The sequence below is a fragment of the Bubalus kerabau genome, chromosome 1 (genome assembly GCF_029407905.1).
Source record: "Bubalus kerabau isolate K-KA32 ecotype Philippines breed swamp buffalo chromosome 1, PCC_UOA_SB_1v2, whole genome shotgun sequence".
Taxonomy (NCBI): Eukaryota; Metazoa; Chordata; class Mammalia; order Artiodactyla; family Bovidae; genus Bubalus; species Bubalus kerabau.
This window is the reverse complement of record NC_073624.1, coordinates 21,383,201-21,403,058: the sequence shown is the minus strand read 5'-3', so window position 1 is coordinate 21,403,058 and position 19,858 is coordinate 21,383,201. Positions and strand designations below refer to the sequence as shown.

At 38.7% G+C, this 19,858-nt stretch overlaps 1 protein-coding gene across 2 annotated transcripts; it reads right to left on the bottom strand.

The window, feature by feature from the left end:
• Nucleotides 1–1,850: 1,850 nt before the first annotated feature.
• On the bottom strand, nucleotides 1,851–19,858 carry LOC129644682 (C-type lectin domain family 2 member H-like). Of its 2 annotated transcripts, none has more exons than XM_055570195.1 (5): nucleotides 19,706–19,858; nucleotides 11,318–11,446; nucleotides 9,878–9,960; nucleotides 9,180–9,286; nucleotides 1,851–7,631 (listed from the first exon to the last, which is right to left on the bottom strand). In XM_055570195.1, the coding sequence occupies exons 1-5, from the start codon at nucleotides 19,782–19,784 to the stop codon at nucleotides 7,487–7,489; spliced, it is 543 nt and encodes a 180-aa protein (XP_055426170.1). In that variant the 5' UTR covers nucleotides 19,785–19,858; the 3' UTR covers nucleotides 1,851–7,486. The 2 variants fall into 2 exon arrangements, with proteins under 2 accessions (XP_055426170.1, XP_055426166.1); XM_055570191.1 differs by having other exon boundaries at nucleotides 1,856–7,631; nucleotides 9,878–10,053.

Sequence of the window (19,858 nt, the reverse complement as noted above, 5' to 3'; positions counted from 1 at the left end):
TCACGACCCAGATAATCACGATGGTGTGATCACTGACCTAGAGCCAGATATCCTGGAATGTGAAGTTAAGTGGGCCTTAGAAGGCATCGCTACAAACAAAGCTAGTGGAGGTGATGGAATTCCAGTTGAACTATTCCAAATCCTGACAGATGATGCTGTCAAAGTGCTGCACTCAATATGCCAGCAAATTTGGAAACCTCAGCAGTGGCCACAAGACTGGAAAAGGTCAGTTTGCATTCCAATCCCAAAGAAAGGCAATGCCAAAGAATGCTCAAACTACTGCACAATTGCACTCATCTTGCATGCTAGTAAAGTAATGCTCAAAATTCTCCAAGCCAGGCTTCAGCAGTATGTGAACCGTGAACTTCCTGATGTTCAAGCTGGTTTTAGAAAAGGCAGAGGAACCAGAGATCAAATTGCCAACATCCACTGGATCATGGAAAAAGCAAGAGAGTTCCAGAAAAACATCTATTTCTGCTTTACTGACTATGCCAAAGCCTTTGACTGTGTGGATCACAATAAACTGTGGAAAATTCTGCAAGAGATTGGAATACCAGACCACCTGATCTGCCTCTTGAGAAATTTGTATGCAGGTCAGGAAGCAACAGTTAGAACTGGACATGGAACAAAAGACTGGTTCCAAATAGGAAAAGGAGTTCGTCAAGGCTGTATATTTTCACCCTGTTTATTTAACTTATATGCAGAGTACATCATGAGAAACGCTGGACTGGAAGAAACACAAGCTGGAATCAAGATTGCCGGGAGAAATATCAATAACCTCAGATATGCAGATGACACCACCCTTATGGCAGAAAGTGAAGAGGAACTAAAAAGCCTCTTGATGAAAGTGAAAATGGAGAGTGAAAAAGTTGGCTTAAAGCTCAACATTCAGAAAACGAAGATCATGGCATCCAGTCCTATCACTTCATGGGAAATAGATGGGGAAACAGTGGAAACAGTGTCAGACTTTATTTTTCGGGGCTCCAAAATCACTACAGATGATTACTGCAGCCATGAAATTAAAAGATGCTTACTCCTTGGAAGGAAAGTTATGACCAACCTAGATAGCATATTCAAAAGCAGAGACATTACTTTGCCAACAAAGGTTCGTCTAGTCAAGGCTATGGTTTTTCCTGTGGTCATGTATGGATGTGAGAGTTGGACTGTGAAGAAGGCTGAGCACCGAAAAATTGATGCTTTTGAACTGTGGTGTTGGAGAAGACTCCTGAGTCCCTTGGACTGCAAGGAGATCCAACCAGTCCATTCTGAGGATCAGCCCTGGGATTTCTTTGGAAGGAATGATGCTAAAGCTGAAACTCCAGTACGTTGGCCACCTCATGCAAAGGGTTGACTCATTAGAAAAGACTCTGATGCTGGGAGGGACTGGGGGCAAGAGGAGAAGGGGACGACAGAGGATGAGATGGCTGGATGGCATCACTGACTCGATGGACGTGAGTCTCAGTGAACTCCGGGAGTTGGTGATGGACAGGGAGGCCTGGCGTGCTGCGATTCATGGGGTCGCAAAGAGTCCGACCCGACTGAGCGACTGATCTGATCTGATGTCTGTTTTTTTAGGGCGTATATGGAATAACTATTCCTTCCTCTCAATTTCATTGTAAACCTGACACTTTTCTAAAAATCTCTTTTAAGAAAAGTTATCTACTTTCTATTTGGATTTTTTATTACTGAGTTTTGAGAGTTCTTTATACATTCTAGTCACTAGTTCTTTGTCTATGTGCAAATTTTTCTCCCAGTTTCTAACTTGTCTTTTCATTCTCTCCTCAGGGTATTAGGCAAAAAAAAAAAAAAAGAAAGAAAGTAGTTTTGATGAGGTCTAGTTTATTAATGTTTTCTTTTATGAATCATGCTTTTGGTGTCAGGTTTAAGAATTTATTGAAGTGAGAGTGTTAGTTGCTCTGTCATGTCTGACTGTTGTGAACCCCATGGACTGTAGCCAGCCAGGCTCCTCTGTCCATGGAATTCTCCAGGCAAGAATACTGGAGTGGGTAGTCATTCCCTTCTCAAGGGGATCTTCCTGACTCAGGGATCTAGCCCAGGTCTCCTGCATTGCAGGCAGAATCTTTACCATCTAAGCCACCAAGGAAGCCCAAGAATGTATTGCCTAGCTGTGTATCCAAAAGATTTTATCCTATATTTTTTTCTAAAAGTTTTCTAATTTTATATTTTAGATTTAAGCCTAGAGTCCTTTTGGGGGCTAATACTGGTTTCAGATGTAAGGTTTAGGTCAAAGTTCATTTTTTTAATTTTTGGCTAGTGGATGCCCAAGTCCTCCAAATCATTTAGTTACTGAATTGCTTTGGTACGCTTGTGAAAATTTAATTGGTCATATTTGCAAGGGTCTATTTATTGGTTCTTTATTCTGTTGTATTAATCTATGTGATCAGCACTTTGCCAATATTGTATAATGACCTTAAAAATATAGTAAGACTTAACATCATATAAAATGATTCCTCCCAATTTTCTCTTCTTTTTCAAGGTTGTTTTGTTATCCTAGGGCCTGTACCTTTCCATTTGAATTCAGAAATAAGTTTGTCTATAGTCTATGTCTATGAAAATCCTGCTGGATTTTGAAAAAAATTGCATAAAACCTATAGATCACTTTGAGAAAAACTGATATTTTACTACCAGTTAAGTCTTCAATGGACTGGTTCAAAATTGGGAAAGGAGTACACCAAGGCTGTATATTGTCACCTTAGCTTATTTAACTTGAGTACATCAGGCAAAATGCCGGAGTGGATGAACCACAAGCTGGAGTCAAGATTGCCAGGAGACAAATCAACAACCTCAGATATGCAGATGATACCACCTTAATGGCAGAAAGCAAAGAGGAACTAAAGAGCTATTTGATGAAGGTGAAAGAGGAAAGTGAAAAAGCTGGCCTAAAACTCAAAATTCACAAAACTAAGATCCTGGCAACTGATCTCATCACTTCATGGCAAATAGATGGGGATAAAATGGAAACAGCGGCAAATTTTATTTCTTGGGCTCCAAAATCACTGCAGACAGTGACTGCAGCCATGAAATTAAAAGACGCTTGCTTCTTGGAAGAAAAGCTGAGAAATCTAGACAGCATATTAAAAAGCAGAGACACCACTTTGCTGACAAAGGTCTATATAGTCAAAGTTATGTTTTTTCCAGTAGTCGTGTATGGATTATGTGAGTTGGATCATAATGAAGGATGAACACCAAAGAATTGATGCTTTTGAATTGTGGTGCTGGAGAAGACTCTTGAGAGTCCCTTGGACATCAAGGAGATCAAACCAGTCAATCCTAAAGGAGATCAACCCTGAGTATTCATTGGAAAGACTGATGCTGAAGCTGATGCTCCAAACTTTGGCCACCTGATGCAATGAGCCAACTCAATGAAAAAGACTCTGATATTCTGAAACATTGAGAGCAGGAGGAGAAGGTAGTTACTGAGGATGAGATGGCCTGGATGGCATCACCAACTCAGTGGACATGAGTTTGAGCAAACTCAGAAAGACAGTGAAGGACAGGCAAACCAGGCATGCTGCAGCCCATGGGATCACAAAGAGTTGGACACAACTTAGTGACTGAACAACAGCAACAACAAAGCCTTCAAATCCACAAGTACAGTCTTCAGCTCCATTTATCTAGTTTTGTTTCATTTTTTCATTGACATTTTAAAATTTCAGCATTCATATCCTGAAAATGTTTAAATTTTGTACATAAGTATTTCATTTCTTAGGAATGATTATAGATACTACTGTGTTTTTCATTTGTTTCCAGGTTAACTATTAGTATATAAAATCTGATTAATTTTTTGTGTCTTGGACTTGTATCCTGTAATCTTGCTGGGCTCACTCATTAATTCTAGGAGGCTTTTCTTTTTTATATTTGGGGGAGGCAGTGACATAATTATATTATATGACCGTGATTACCATTAGGAGTTTGGGTGGTATACTGAGAGTAAAGGAGAAGTCATTAAAATATTTTATGCAAAGAAGTGACCAGATCACACTTTGGATTGGAATAATCCCTCTGGTTATAGGATAAAGAATGAAGCAAAACAAATTTAAAGAGGAAGAATGGGTAAGTCTCAAATCATGTAGATGTGTTTCTGTGTAATTTTACACACTTGTTCCTACATGATGTTTGAATGATTAATTCAATTAGTAGTGATTTCCACTGATGTGTTAGAAACTGATTCATTCCATTCCTTGACTTTCTGCTAGCACCAGTAGGAAAGTGTCAATGGACTTGTCATCACTTAGACGTTCCAGAATAATTGCTGTTATTTTCAATTTTATTTCCATAGAGCAATGATGGAAGAAAGCTATTTATTGGCCCTCCCTTGTGGCCCAGTGGTTAAGAATCTGCCTGCCAAGACAAGGGACACAGGTTTGATCCCTGGTCTGGGAGGATTCCATGTGCCTTGGGGCAACAAATCCTGTGCACCATAATTATTGAGCCCTGGTGCCCTAGAGCCCACTTTCTGCAACAAGAGAAGCCACTGCAGTGAGAAGTCCACATACCACAACTAGAGAGTAGCCCCATACTGCAACTAGAGAGGAGCCTATCCAGTGAAACTAGTAATTGTATTTATTTTTCATGTGAAGAAACTCTGCTTTCAGTGGCTATTTAATTTATAAAGTTCATAGCTAAAAGATGGAATGTATGCTTTAGATACATGGCTTGAAAACTAGTTTGTGAAAGAATACTAAGTCGGTTAGGGTCACAATTTGACTCAAACATCATTTGTAAGCTAATCACATCGAGTTTATCAATACAAAATCTATTAATTGATTTATTTTATCTTCCAGATTTCTGTGGAAATTTAGCTTTCTTTATTAAGAAAAAGTAGCAGAAACCAAGAAAATAGGGAAGAATCTCATAGTGTGGAATGCATTTTATATTCACAGTTATGTTTAGACCATATTCAGTATTTGAGACATTGTATTAGTCTCTGAGAATATAGAACTGAGCTAGATATAGTCTAGGCATCTTAGAAAACCTGAGGCAAAATGATTGTAAGACAAGAAAAAAATAAAACAAAGATACAATCTCAAGTATGTATAAAAATATAAGTATACAATATATAAAAATAAATACAAAACTAAATATTGTCAAAGTTGCATAGAATTACAAAGCCTCCGGTTCTGCAGTGTCTGCCATGCCAAGCCAGGTGATTACAGTCATACCCGACTCTTTGCAACCCCATCAGGCAACTCTGTCCATGGGATTCTCCAGGCAAGAATAATGGCATGCATTGCCATTTTCTTCTCCAGTTCTGCAGTCCATGGGGTCATTAAAAATTCAGTCATGACTGGGGGACTGCACAACAAGAAGAAACTGATAAGACAAACATCATACGATATCGCCTATACATGGAATCTAAAAAACGGTACAAATGAACTGATCTACAAAACAGAAATAGAGTCACAGGTGTAGAAATCAAACTTCTGGTTACCTGGTGGTAAAGGAGTGGAGAGGGATAAATTGGGAGATTGAGATTGATGTATAAACACAACTCTCTACAAAAGAGATAATTAACAAGGACATACTATATTGCACAGGGAACATTACCCTGTACTGTGTGAATTCCTATAGGGGAAATAGTCTATAAAGAGTGCACACATGTACGTGCATAGCTAATTCACTCTGCTGTATACTTGAAATTAACATAATTTTCGGAAAAGGCAACGGCACCCCACTCCAGTACTCTTGCCTGGAAAATCCCATGGACGGAAGAGACTGGTAGGCTGCAGTCCTTGGGGTCGCTAAGGGTCGGACACAACTGAGCGACTTCACTTTCACTTTTCACTTTCATGCATTGGAGAAGGAAATGGCAACCCACTCTGGTGTTCTTGCCTGGAGAATCCCAGGGACGGGGGAACCTGGTGCACTGCCGTCTATTGGGTCGAACAGAGTCGGACACGACTGAAGCGACTTAGCAGCAGCAGCAACACAATTTTTACTGGAGTACAGTTGTAAATCAAAATTTTTTACAAAAGAAAAAACTGAGAAATATACAAGTGAGATGGGAGAAATGGAAGTATTGGATTGGCCAAAAAGTTCATTCATGTTTTTCCATTCCGTAAGATCTTATGGAAAAACTGAAGAAACTTTTTGGCCAACCAATAACACAGAAAGAGAGAATGCATTATAAATTGCTATTTCATCCTTTTGGGACTCATCAGTACAGTGTAGCAATGCTGTAAAAATTTAAAACATTTTGTTTCTTAAAACTCAATAATATGTAACAGTTCTGAGATTTGGGTATCACAGCCTTCATTAGTATAAGTATTTAACTATTTGTGATTTAAGTGGGATAAAAGCAGGGTGTTTTAAATCTAGTAAAGTTAAATAAAAAATTGATATTTATATACATTTATTTAGCACACTGTAATTAAAAACATGAACACTGAGAATAAGTGTAAAAAGCTTTTTTTCAGTGTTTCAAATTCTACTGTTTTAAAATACAAAATCTAAAAGAAATGTTAGTCCTGGTAATTTTTTAAAAATTCATTTGGCTGCACCACATGTTAGTCATGGCACATGGGATCTTCAATTTTCCTTGCAGCATGTGGAATCTTTTCTTTTTTGCCAATTTCTGTGGTTTTTTTTTCTTTTTTCTGCTTTTTGTGTTAAAGAGTTGTTGTTGTTGTTGTTTTTCCCCATTGGAGTATAACCCCACATGGTGCAACTAAAGATTCCATGTGCTGTACAGCTGATTCACTTTGTTGTACAGCATGTGGGAATCTTTAGCACATGAGACCTTCTAGTTGTGGCATGTGAGATCTAGTTCCTTGACCAGGGGTCAAACCCAGACCCCTTGCATTGGGAGCATGCAGTCTTAGCCACTGGACCACCAGGGAGTCCTTAGTCTTAGTGCTTTTGAAAATTTCCCTATATATCTGTAACTGATAGTAAGAGAATTTTGAATATGTTAACCAGTTATAAAGCTCTCATTATCATTTTGTATGGTTTCAGCTAGTCATTTTTATGGTCCCATGTGTGCAAACAAAAGTGCTGTCTGTGTAACAAAAGAGGAATTCATTCATATTTTTTGTTTGGTCGCTAAGTCATATCCAAATCTTTGTGACCCCATGGACGGCAGAACGTCAGGCTTCTCTATTCATTCACAATTATCGGGTTCAAATAAAAGTATCAACTCATATTATTCAACCCCTGGAGGAGGACATGGAAACCTACTCTAGAATTCTTGCCTGGAGAATCCCAAGGACAGAAGAGCCTGGTGGGCTACTGTCCATAGGGTCACAAAGAGTCAGACACAACTGAAGCAACTTAGCACATACAATATTTAACACTTAGAATTATGCTCTTCCAAATCCCTGTATCATTCAAGAATAGCTTACTTCTTCGCTGTTAGCAAATATTATAAATGAATTTTGATGATAAATTTTCAGCAGATCAGGCAGTACAGCAGCAACTGTATATAGTAATTTATAATGCATCTCTTAGAAATGGTGTGTGAAATTCCCTAAAAAGGTCTTGAAGTATTTAAGGATATGGAGACATTACTATTTGTCTTGCTGCAAATCCTTTTTCTAATTACGTATCTCTTGCCACTACTAACTCCAGAGTCAGTCAGGTAGGCACATTCTCCAGTTCCTTGGATGACAAATCTAAAACCAAACACAAAAATATTAAAAAGCATAGGTTGGACATCTGCATTCTTTCCTCCTCATATTCTTCCACACCCCCACTCCAGGTATTTTTAATGTGAACCAGAGAAAAGTGAAAATCTGTCTTCATATGGCTTCTTAGTATAATATATATACATCATTTTTGTATTTAGTTCCTTATATACTCTCATACTCCCTACCTGAATATCAGATTATCATCACCCATCCCAAATCCAGTTATGTTGTTGACTAGTTATTTAGCGCTTGCTGTTGCAGCCAAGTGAACTGCTGCCAGGGGTGGAGATAAAAGAAAATTTTTATCTATTGAAATATAGGGAAGTCATTCTGGCTTACACATGAGTAAACTTGAATTTTAGGCCATCTATAACAGCCTGTTTGTGGCCTATCAAACATATATTGTACTTTTGCTTTAATGACGAAAGAAAAGGGTACACTGACCAGAAATAAAAAATGTCCATGTCAAAAATAAAGATTAAATGTCCCTCTTCTGAGGACACTAGTGTTGGTCCTCCTTCAATGATAAGACTCCCTTCCCAGGTGCCAAGGCCATACTGACCCGCTCTGTATGTGCTGGTCTATTTTTTTCATTTGGATTCCTGTTGATGTATGGCAAAACCAATACAATATTGTAAAGTAATTAACCTCCAATTAAAATAAATAAATTTATATTTTTTAAAAAAAGAAATATCCTTGAAATCTTGAAGGAATGTGACCCTGACTTGTTTAATGTTCTCTCTTCTGACAAAATATAAAACTGGGCTAGAAACCCTGTTTCTCTGAAGCAGTTTCTCAGAGTGATCTGGGAGGTGGGCTTCCAGGCTAGTCCTCAGCTTGGCTCAAATAAAACTCTTCTTTGTTCTTTTATTTTTGATCATTTATTAATTATTTTCATTGGCCTTCAATGAAGATGATTTTCGGTGTTCTCTTGACCTGCTTCATAAACGTATGAAAATAAAATTATGTACTTACTAGAAAATTCTTAAATGGGCTTGGCTTTGATTGAGGGAAGCTATTGCCCCTTTTTATTCTGTCTGCTCCAGTGTAATGGTTACAGTTAAGACCTCTCCACTGAAGTGTTCAGATACTAAGTTTCTTCCAGGGATAAATTATCACAGGAGGGATTCCCTCTGGGTCCCTGACAACATTCCTTTTAGGAATAACACAGCAGCTGGCAGAGTGGACTGAGGGTCTGTGGATACCAATTCTTCAGTGGCTTTCTAAGACTATAGGACCCCAGAGTACCTCAGCTGCTCTCTCTACTTTCTAAATATGGATTTCAGCACAGTTTAAGTCAGTGCGTGAAAGCAGAAGAACTATGTCTAATGTCATCATCATGCTAAAATTTCAATTGAAAACATGATATGTAAACTTTTCCCAAAGGCACTGCTAATAAACAGAAGAGCATACAAAGGACTTCTATTTCTTACATCATAGTGCAGGAAACTTTCCATGATATTAAATTTACATTCCCATAAATACAACTCACACCCATAACTACATAGAATAGAAGGCAGCCTAAAAACTTACGGGGCGTTAAGTTTAGAGTTGTCTGTCCACTTCCAAGCATGATGTGATGATTCTCTGCTAAGGCCAATCCAATAGTCAAAAATGTCTTTGTATCTTGTCAGAAAGTTCTATTATAAAACACAGAAAGCAAAAACACATGTCTCCTTCATTTTACCCTTGAGTCCTCTTCCCCCCAGCCTTCTCTCTTTGGATGACAGCCTGGTAAGATTGAGAAGCTTAGACATTGAAGGGAGAAGACTAGTCCCTAGTTCTCAGCTTAAGTCACTCAAATTTGTCTGATCCTAAATTACCTTAAAGTGATCACACATCTCAACTTGACTGGGAAAGTCCCAGGTTCCAACATAATATTGTCACTTCCAACATTCCAACATAATATTGTCACTTTCACTCCCCAAAATGTCCCAGTTTGGATGATAAATTACATGATTACCATACTTCTTTTTACAATGGGAACAATATATCTAATTTGAAGGTTAACTATGAGGATTACATGAGAGAATGTGTCTAATTTGTCTCACAGGTTTCCAGGCAGAGAACATGCCCAAGAAATATCAGGCACTAATATGCACTCTAAGCCCCCAAGTCTGCCTGGAATGGGATCCTTCCTCTACTTTCAGCTGTCACCCACCCTGTGCGGCCTATATCCTTCTCAGGGGCTAAGTATTTAACAAAGAACATGATCCAAAAATATTCCTTACCAGCTCATCCTCAGTTTCAAACTGAGCAAGAACAGCTCCCACTGAAGTACAGGATATCTGACTCAATGTCCAATTCTCTGAGTCTTCAGAAAAATAAAAACACTTATTCCCAAATCCAATCCATCCTTTTGGGCAGGTGACATACACAACTTGTAAGTCTGTCTCTCTGCTTCTCACTAAAAGTTGGACAGACACAGTGAAGCATAACAAATAAATTTTCTCACGCCTTTTATCTATTTGTCCACTTACCATCCTGAGATCAGTCTTTTTTTACATATGTATATATACATGTGTATACATGTATATGTAGGTACAGTATAACAAAATTCCAAAATAAGGGGTTTGAAGAAAAGTATGGCCAAAGAACAGCTAGACTCTTGTACTTTCATGGCCTTGGCTAATAATCTTTTGCTTTTCTCAAAATCTGAACAGGGGCTACTTTCTATAGGTAGACTCTTTCCAAGCCCAAATTTGTCTGTTTTTCTGAATGAATAGTTTTCCTTTATATGTATTTTGGCACCACCCACTACATAATTTTCTCTCATTTTACTTCCAGGAACATATTCTCAAGTGTATTTCTAATGCCTCTTAGAATGCTATCAGCCTTAGTCATTTATAAAACATCAACTGTTACTCAATATTTGGAAATCTGATTGCACTTCACTTCACTGCTTGCCAAAAGAAGTCTTTTGAGGTCATTTTTCCTTTTTGGTCTCTGGGAAAATGGAATATTGAGATCCGTGATCACTTGCTGAGTACAAACTAGTGAAAGAGGCTTTTCCCAAGTGATTTTAAATAAAAATTAAATTAAATTAAAATAAAAAAGAAAGAAAAAAAAAGAACAGAATGTTCTAAGAAAACTATTAAGTTAATAAATATACACATTACATGATTCTCAATGTAGCAGTCAAAATATTATTCTACAATGAAATTCAGATCATGGCATTCCTCTCCTACAATTTCCCTCTTCTTGATACCCCCTACTGCACTCAGATTAAAAGCCAGAGTTTTTACCTGACTCATTAGGCTGTGACCTCCCTGACCCCCAGCCCGTTACTCTTCCTCATTCCCACCTTGCTTCATCTGTAGAAGCCTCCATGCTGTTCCTCAAACCTGCCAGGAGATTCTTCCTTTCATTCTACTTGTTCCTGCCATCTGGAATGCTTTCCCCACATACCCAATGGCTTCTTCATCTCCTTCAAGTTTGCTGAAAAGTCGTTTTCTCAAGGAGGCTTGCCCTGGACACTTACATTCAACTCAATCTGTTACCCTATATTATAATATCTGCATCTTCCTGCTATTTATAGAATAGGAGTGTTTTGTTCACTGATACACCTCAGGCATTTCACACACCCTGGCACATAATGGAGCTCAATAAATATTTATTGACAATGTGAATGTGCAAAGAACATGGTACGGTTTGGAGAACAGGGAGCTCACCTGCCAGAAGAGCGGAAAGTGTCGCCACATTTAGAGCTACAAGTATAAAAATAATCAGGATGCAGCAGCAAAGCTTGGCAGGTGTAACAGAAGAGGTAATTGCTAGGCATTTCTTTTGGAGATCTTTGCCTGTAAATACAAATGTCATAATCTCAATCTCATGGAGGTATTAGAAAGAAAAACAAATGTATTACAGAATCAACATGTAAAGTCTGCTGTACCACACCTCCCCTATTGCCAAACTCTCTCACAAAAGGTCCATGTCCAGAAGAGACGGCCACTGCCCAAAAGCGACTAGAGAGAAGAGAAACTGAAGCTTTTTCCCCTGGAGAGTCTTCCAGTTATTGGAAGAAGAGCTAATAAGAGAGTAAGAAACGAAGAGTAGAAATCAGAGTGAAAACAAAACATACAAACAATCCAGATTTGCCTCCATAAATAACAAATTTGGTTAGAAGTTCTGAGAAGATGTGCAGAAGCTTTTAAGGTTAATTAGGTCCCATTTGTTTATTTTTGCTTTTATTTCCAATATTCTGGGAGGTGGGTAGGAAACTATTAGCAAGGTGAAAAGACAGCCTTCAGAATGGGAGAAGATAATAGCAAATGAAGCAACTGACAAACAACTAATCTCGAGAATATACAAGCAACTCCTACAGCTCAACTCCAGAAAAATAAATGACCCAATCAAAAAATGGGCCAAAGAACTAAATAGACATTTCTCCAAAGAAGACATACAGATGGCTAACAAACACATGAAAAGATGCTCAACATCACTCATTATCAGAGAAATGCAAATCAAAACCACTATGAGGTACCATTTCACACCAGTCAGAATGGCTGCAATCCAAAAGTCTACAAGTAATAAATGCTGGAGAGGGTGTGGAGAAAAGGGAACCCTCTTACACTGTTGGTGGGAATGCAAACTAGTACAGCCACTATGGAGAACAGTGTGGAGATTCCTTAAAAAACTGGAAATAGACATGCCTTATGATCCAGCAATCCCACTGCTGGGCATACACACTGAGAAAACCAGAAGGGAAAAAGACACGAGTACCCCAATGTTCATCGCAGCACTGTTTATAATAGCCAGGACATGGAAGCAACCTAGATGTCCATCAGCAGATGAATGGATAAGAAAGCTGTGGTACATATACACAATGGAGTATTATTCAGCCATTAAAAAGAATACATTTGAATCAGTTCTAATGAGGTGGATGAAACTGGAGCCTATTATACAGAGTGAAGTAAGCCAGAAAGAAAAACACCAATACAGTATACTAACGCATATATATGGAATTTAGAAAGATGGTAACAATAACCCTGTGTACGAGACAGCAAAAGAGACACTGATGTATAGAACAGTCTTATGGACTCTGTGGGAGAGGGAGAGGGTGGGAAGATTTGGGAGAATGGCATTGAAACATGTAAAATATCATGTATGAAATGAGTTGCCAGTCCAGGTTCGATGCACGATACTGGATGCTTGGGGCTGGTGCACTGGGACGACCCAGAGGGATGGAATGGGGAGGGAGGAGGGAGGAGGGTTCAGGATGGGGAACACATGTATACCTGTGGCGGATTCATTTTGATATTTGGCAAATCTAATACAGTTATGTAAAGTTTAAAAATAAAATAAAATTAAAAAAAAAAAAAAAGAAGTTCTGAGAAGAGCATTAGAAAATTAATCACTATAATTCATCATATTAACAGAATAAGAGAAGAGAAATGGATATGACCATGTCGATAAGTATGACATAAAATATGGAAAAACGTAACAGTCATCCAAAATAACAAAGCCCAACAAATTATGAACTGAACTTTCACTTTTCATTGAAATAGTGCAGCTAACATGATACTTAATGGTGAAAAAGTGAAGGCCTTCCTCCAAAGGTCAGGAACAAGACAAGGATGTCTGCTCTCACCAATCTAATTTAACATTTTACTAGAGTTTCTATGAGCGCCAATAAGGCAAGAAAAGTAAATAAAAGACATATAGAGATTAGGAAGAAGTGAAAGTGTTTCTAGAAGTCACATCCACTCTCCTCCCAGTAGAAATATCAATTTGAAAAGTATCTGCACATTAAAAATACCTTCCCCAGAGCAAGGAGCACCAGGTACACCCATCCCCTGCCTCATCCCAGCTCCTGTGTACTCTAGCAATTCCAGGCAGATAATGCAGCCTTAGACAGCTTCCACCCAGGGCTTCCTGTGGGCATCTAGGAGCCCAGGCTCCTGTCTCCCCCCTGCACCTGCCAACTCCAGCAGCTCCAGGTGGGGCTCCTGTGACACTTGGCTCCTGGTGAACTCTTGGGGACCAGGCCCCCAAAACCCTTCCCTCAGGACTGGGCAGTCCAGCAGAGAGAGAGACCCATTCCCCATGGGAAAAGGGGAGTAAAACAGCACCTGACTTCACTACACATCCCAGATCTGCCTTCCCCATCCTTCTGACTCCTGCAGCCCTGTGTGACTCCCTGCAGACTCACCAACCAAGGCCCCCCTCTCCCAGGTGCCTGCCAGCTCCAGTGACCCAAGTGACTCCTGTGACACCAGGTCCCCAGCAGGCTTCTGGGAACTAAGGCCTCCTTTCACCCCACTGACTGCTGACTCTAGCAGCCCTAGGCAGCTCCTGTGACTTCCCTGTTGGCTGCCACCAATCAAGAAACCAACATAACTAGTCATTAGGGAAACAGTAAAATACAGTGAGCTGCCACAATATGTGCATCAGAGTGGCAAGTAAAACAAAATAACAAAACTAAGGGATAGGGAAGAAAAGATGCAAATGGAATTCTCATGAACTGTTGGAAATATAACTGTATAGCCACTTTGGAAAACAGCTTGGCAGTTAGGTGTGGTGAACATATCCTTACCATATGCCCTAGCAATGTAAGAATCCCTTGGTGTCTATGCAAGAGGAATGAAAACTTCCATTTACACAAAAACCTAGACTTGAATATTTATATTAACTTTATTCATTATCGGGCTTCCCTCGTGGTTCAGCTGGTAAAGAATCCACCTGTAAATGCGGGAGACCTGGATTCGACCCCTGGCTTGGAAAGATCCCCTGGAGAACGGAAAGGCTACCCACTCCAGTCTTCTGGCCTGCAGAATTCAATGGACTGTACAGTCCATGGGGTCACAAAGAGTCAGACACAACTGACTGGCTTTCGCTTTACCTTTTTATTCATCATCACCAAAACTGGCAACAATTCAAATATCCTTCAGCTGATAGAAAGATAAATAAATACCACTTGGTACTAGGAGAAAAGAAAAACTTGACTTTATATTCACAATTGCTCATTTCTTATTTTTCTTTGGCTTGTTAAATTTTAGTGAGGCTCACTCTCCCACCCAAATCCCCAAACTCTGGCTTGCCTGAAAATGTAAACAAGCTCTAAAAAGAGAAGTGAGATGCATCATAGCTCATGTGTGACCATGAGTTCGTGTCCCTGGCACTAAGTGGGAAGTGCTAACTTCAGGATATCACCTATTCTTTACAGTTCATGCTCTCTTCCCCCACAAGTGTCCAACCCACTTCTTGACCTATTTATAAAATGAGAACCTTTGTTAGAGCATTTTTCCTATTGCAGGAGTCCTTGTAAATAATATCTCTCCTTCTTAACACTACACTATTGATAACACAGTACAATATGGATGAATTTCAAATGCACGATGCTTAGTGAAAAAAGTCAGACTCCATCGACATTCTTCTAAAGCAAGAGTATAAGAAAAGATAACAGATCAGTTTTTATCAAAGGGTGGACAGAGAGGAAAGCAATGTTTACAAAAGTGTGGGTGCAGGCGGAACTGTTCTTTATAATGATTGTGATGTGACTAGACAACTATATGTATTTGTCAAAACTAGAAGTGTATACCAAAAGAATGACTATTATTTTTTTATTTTTAATTGAAGGATAGTTGTTTTACAGTGTTGTGCTGGTTTCTGCTATACAACAGCATGAATCAGCTATAACTATACATATATCCCCTCCCTCTTGAGCCTCCTCCCACCCTCCCATCCCACCCCTCTAGATCATCACAGAGCCCTGACCAAAGTAAGACCCTGATGCTGGGAAAGACTGAAGGCAGGAGGTAGAAGGGGATGACAGAGGTTGAGATGGTTGGGTGGCATCACTGACTCGATGGACATGAGTTTGAGCAAGCTCTGGGAGTTGGTGATGGACAAGGAAGCCCCATGCTGCAATCCATGGGTTCACAGAATCAGACAAGACTGAGTAACTGAGTTGAACTGAATAGGCAAATATATAATTTAGCATTAGAATTGTTTTATAATTTTTCTCCATGGTATTTGCCATTAACTTATGAATTATTATTTGCTTTCAAGTATATTGTTTCAAGTGTATTTTTTAGATGATTTTGATATTGTTGTCCATGGAGTAGAAAGAGCACTGGTGAGGAATTTAAGGAATCCTAGAAAGAGTTCTGTCTCTATCACCATCTGCGTGTGTGGACTTGAACAAGTTATTCTGTCTGTTGGTGTTTTAACTGGTCACTATTTTTCAAATCTTAGTAGCAGAATGAACAATGGTCTCAAAAGCATCACAGTTATATTAAATTCTAAATACATAATTGTCCTCACAGCGATGATCAAAGTCTTTCCTGAATTTTTGACGACTAGTGCATGCGTGGTTAGTGTTAGTAGGGTGGGGACAGGTTAGAAACATAACATTTATTTCTTCTTCCTCTTTCTTACTTTATTGTTCCCCTTCTTTCTTACTTTAGAGAGACCAGTTATGTTAACGTGCCCAATGCATTGGCAACAAATCCAAGATAAATGCTTGTATTTTCATGAATCTTCCAAATCTTGGAATGACAGTCCAGCTGACTGTTCCACAGGAGAATCCAGTCTACTGCTTATTCAAGATGGGGAAGAACTGGTAAATAATTAAGGAAAATACTTTAATACAACTTAGCACTGACTTCTAGCCACATCAAGACCTTTGTGCTTTAGCCTTAAGGGTTCTATGCAGATGAAAATATCAACCTTGACTTCAAGAAGCTCACAATCTGAGAGACTAAATAGACATGTAAACAAAATAAATATAATTTAATGAATACAACAATATAAATATAAACATTTGTCTATATTAATATATAAATGAACAAATAGAAATATCACAAATAAGGATTAACTAACTCCAACAGGGAGTCAGGAAAGGCCTCTTAGAAGAGGTGATACTTGAACTGGGTTTCAGAGGATGAACATAAGAATGCAAACCAGCAACAGATAAACAGATTCAATATTCAGTCATTTCTTCTGTTTCATTTACAGAGACTCATACAAAACCTGATAAACAAAGAAGGAATTCTGTTTTGGATTGGATTAAATTTTACATTATCAGAGAAGAGCTGGAAGTGGCTAAATGGATCCTTTTTAAACTCTAATATGTGCATTTTAGATAAGCTAATTTGAATATTCAATTTGCTTCCCACTAGCTATCCATTTTGCAGATGGTAGTGTATATATGTCCATGCTACTCTCTCAGTTTGTCCTACTCGCCTTCCCCTGCGTCTCCATTCCTGCCCTGCAAATACGTTCATCAGTACCATTTTTCTAGATTCCATATAGATGCATTAATATATGAGATCCAACCAGTCCATCCTAAAGGAGACCAGTCCTTGGTGTTTATTGGAAGGACTGATGCTGAGGCTGAAACTCCAATACATTGGCCACCTCATACGAAGAGTTGACTCATTGGAAAACACCCTGATGCTGGGAGGGACTGGGGGCATGAGGAGAAGGGGATGACAGAGGATGAGATGGCTGGATGCCATCACCGACTCGATGCACATGAGTTTGGGTGAACTCCAGGAGTTGGTGATGGACAAGGAGGCCTGACGTGCTGCGATTCATGGGGTCACAAAGAGTCGGACATGACTGAGTGACTGAACCGAACTGAATGATGCTTGCTTTTTAATTTTATTTATTTATATTAATTGGAGCATAATTACTGGTCTACTGGTTTTAACTTTTACTTTCATGTCCTAGAAAACTTATTTAACTTACAAGGACAGTTTAAATTTAAAAGAAAACAGATTTCACCTTTGCGCTGCTCAAGTAGTTTCGCCTACGTGGCTTAGGTAGTAAAACATCAACATTTGGCAAGAACGTTTGCTTTCATTAAGCATTAAGCATGAGCCCTGTGTTTCAGGAACCTCAATATCCTATTGTCCCAGATAAAAAGTAAAGTTCAGGGAGAGGGGAGAATGGAAGAAGAAAGAAGGAAATGCAAATTTTTAGCAGAAAATAGAAGTTCAGTAAAAGCTATAAAAAGTGTTCTTTCTACTGGACTGAAGAACAAACATGCATAAGCTATGTTCTTTCTCTTTATCATCAAATTTAATATAAACTAAACATGCTAAAGAATTTGCTGGTGGGTAGGTTTAGGTCCAATTCCTACTTTCAAACTCTACATCTGCTTTTAAATTATCAAAGATTAAAATTTTTAAAAACAGAAATAAATAAATTACAAAGGATCTATACACCAATAGTCTCAGTTTTTGCAGGTAGCTTTTTAAAAATCAATAATTATTCATGATTTTATCAAAGTCTCTTTAAAGAACAATAAATTAATTCTCAGCTCCCAATTTGCACTAGTAGTAAAGAACTCACCTGCCAATGTAGGAGACATTAGAGACACGGGTTTGATTCCTGGGTCCAGAAGATCCCCTGGAGGAGGACATGGCAACCCACTCTAGTAATCTTGCCTTTAGACTCCAATAAACAGAAGAGACTGGTGTCCTCTTTCAGGGGATTTTCCAGACAAGAATACTAGAGTGGGTTGCCATTTCCTTCTCCAGGGAATCTTCCTGACCCAGGGATCAAATTTAGGTTTCCCGCATGCAGGCAGACTCTATACTATCTGAGCCACCAGGAAATCCCTTAATTTAACTAAAATGGTTATGTTTAAAAGATGCTCATTTTTATGATCACTTCTGAAAATTTCTGGTAAGACACATTATATAAACTACTTTGGTAATGTATTCTAAGTAGGATGATATAAAGCTTAGCTGAAGATGTGCTATAATCAGAAGTCCAGAGAATGAAAAAAAAAAAGAGAGAGAGAACACAGAAGTACACCAGATCCCATGAAACAGAGAGAGATATTAAGCAAGAGAGAAACATTGTATGAATGCTCAGTCACTTCAGTCATGTCTGACTCTTTGTGACCCCATGGTCTATAGACCGCCAGGCTCCACTGCCCATGGGATTCTCCAGGCAAGAATACTGGGGTGGGTTGCCATGCCCTCCTCCAGAGGATCTTCCCCACCCAGTGATCAAACTTGCATCTCCTGAATTGCAGGCAGATTCTTTACCCACTGAACCACTTGGGAAAGCTGGAGAAAGCCAGAAGGAGAGACAAAGGGAAAGTCATTTGAACACATAAATGAGCCTCAATAGATTTCATCTGAAACACTTAATGATATCACTGAAAATCACATTTACCCTTAATTCCAAAAGAAAATTTTTCAGGACAGTTTTATCCCCAAGGGTAAGAAAATATACTTTTATATTTGTTTAGATTTTTTTTTGAACACAAAATTTTGACTTGTACTCATATTTCTTCCAGAAAATGTGACAACTCATTCAAAGCCCAGATCAAAAGTCACTTCACAAGTAAAGCCATCACCAATTCCCTAGGTTTTATGAAATACCTTGTAGTACAAATCACATCAAATTGTAGTAACTCATTTGTCTGTCCCTGAGATGATGAAGCCCTGCAGGCAGGGTCTAAATACAATTTGTCTTTGTAGCTCTGTGTCTAACAAATAACAGATTCCAAATATATTATTATTAGTTTCAAACAGACTACAGCATAGGTGTCATGGTTAATTTTTTTTAACATATACATGTGTTTATTCTTTTTCAAATTCTTTTCCCAATTAGGTTGTTACATAATATTGAGCAGAGTTCCCTGTGCTATATAGGAGGTATGGGTAACTTTTATTAGTTTATATATTACAAAATTGTTGATGCCTGTTTGCCATCACTCTGGGATATAATCATCTGTTATTTAACATCATAATGTGAGTTGCCAGAATGCAAGTAGCCAGCAACCTGGAGAAAATACGAAGACTAATTAAAAACAAAACGCACAGACAATTTTTATCTTAACCTCCTATAACATAATTCACTGTGCAGTAATATTTAAGTAACATATCCAGTAGCAGAATAACTAACATAACAATTACACACCTGCCCTCTCACCCACCTCTAGTCCCTCAAAACATCTCTCCTTCTATGGAGATTAACTGTGAAGTACTGATACCACTAAAGCACAATTTCTACTATGCTGTCAGTGATCAGTAGTATAAGAACTCCCCTCTCCAACTCCCGTTTTGTTTTGTCAAAGTTCATCAATTTAACCTTACCAGATCTCCACGCCTCCATGTTCTCTCTATAGGTAGGGTCTGTCTCTGAGATTTTCAAAAACACCTCTGTCACTGTCATGTTTCTGTTTGAAAAAAACGATTTGGTGGGACCTTTTCTCAGTAGTTGCAAAGAAGGAAATGTGAATTGAAAGG

Coding starts and splice junctions, on each gene's coding strand:
- LOC129644682 (XM_055570191.1), bottom strand. CDS start 19,784: ATGACAGTGACAGAGGTGTTTTTGAAAATCTCAGAGACAGACCCTACC. Junction 11,447..19,705: donor CATGGAGGCGTGGAGATCTG/GTAAGGTTAAAT, acceptor TTGTATTTACAG/GCAAAGATCTCCAAAAGAAA. Junction 9,287..9,877: donor TTGAAACTGAGGATGAGCTG/GTAAGGAATATT, acceptor GTTTTATAATAG/AACTTTCTGACAAGATACAA.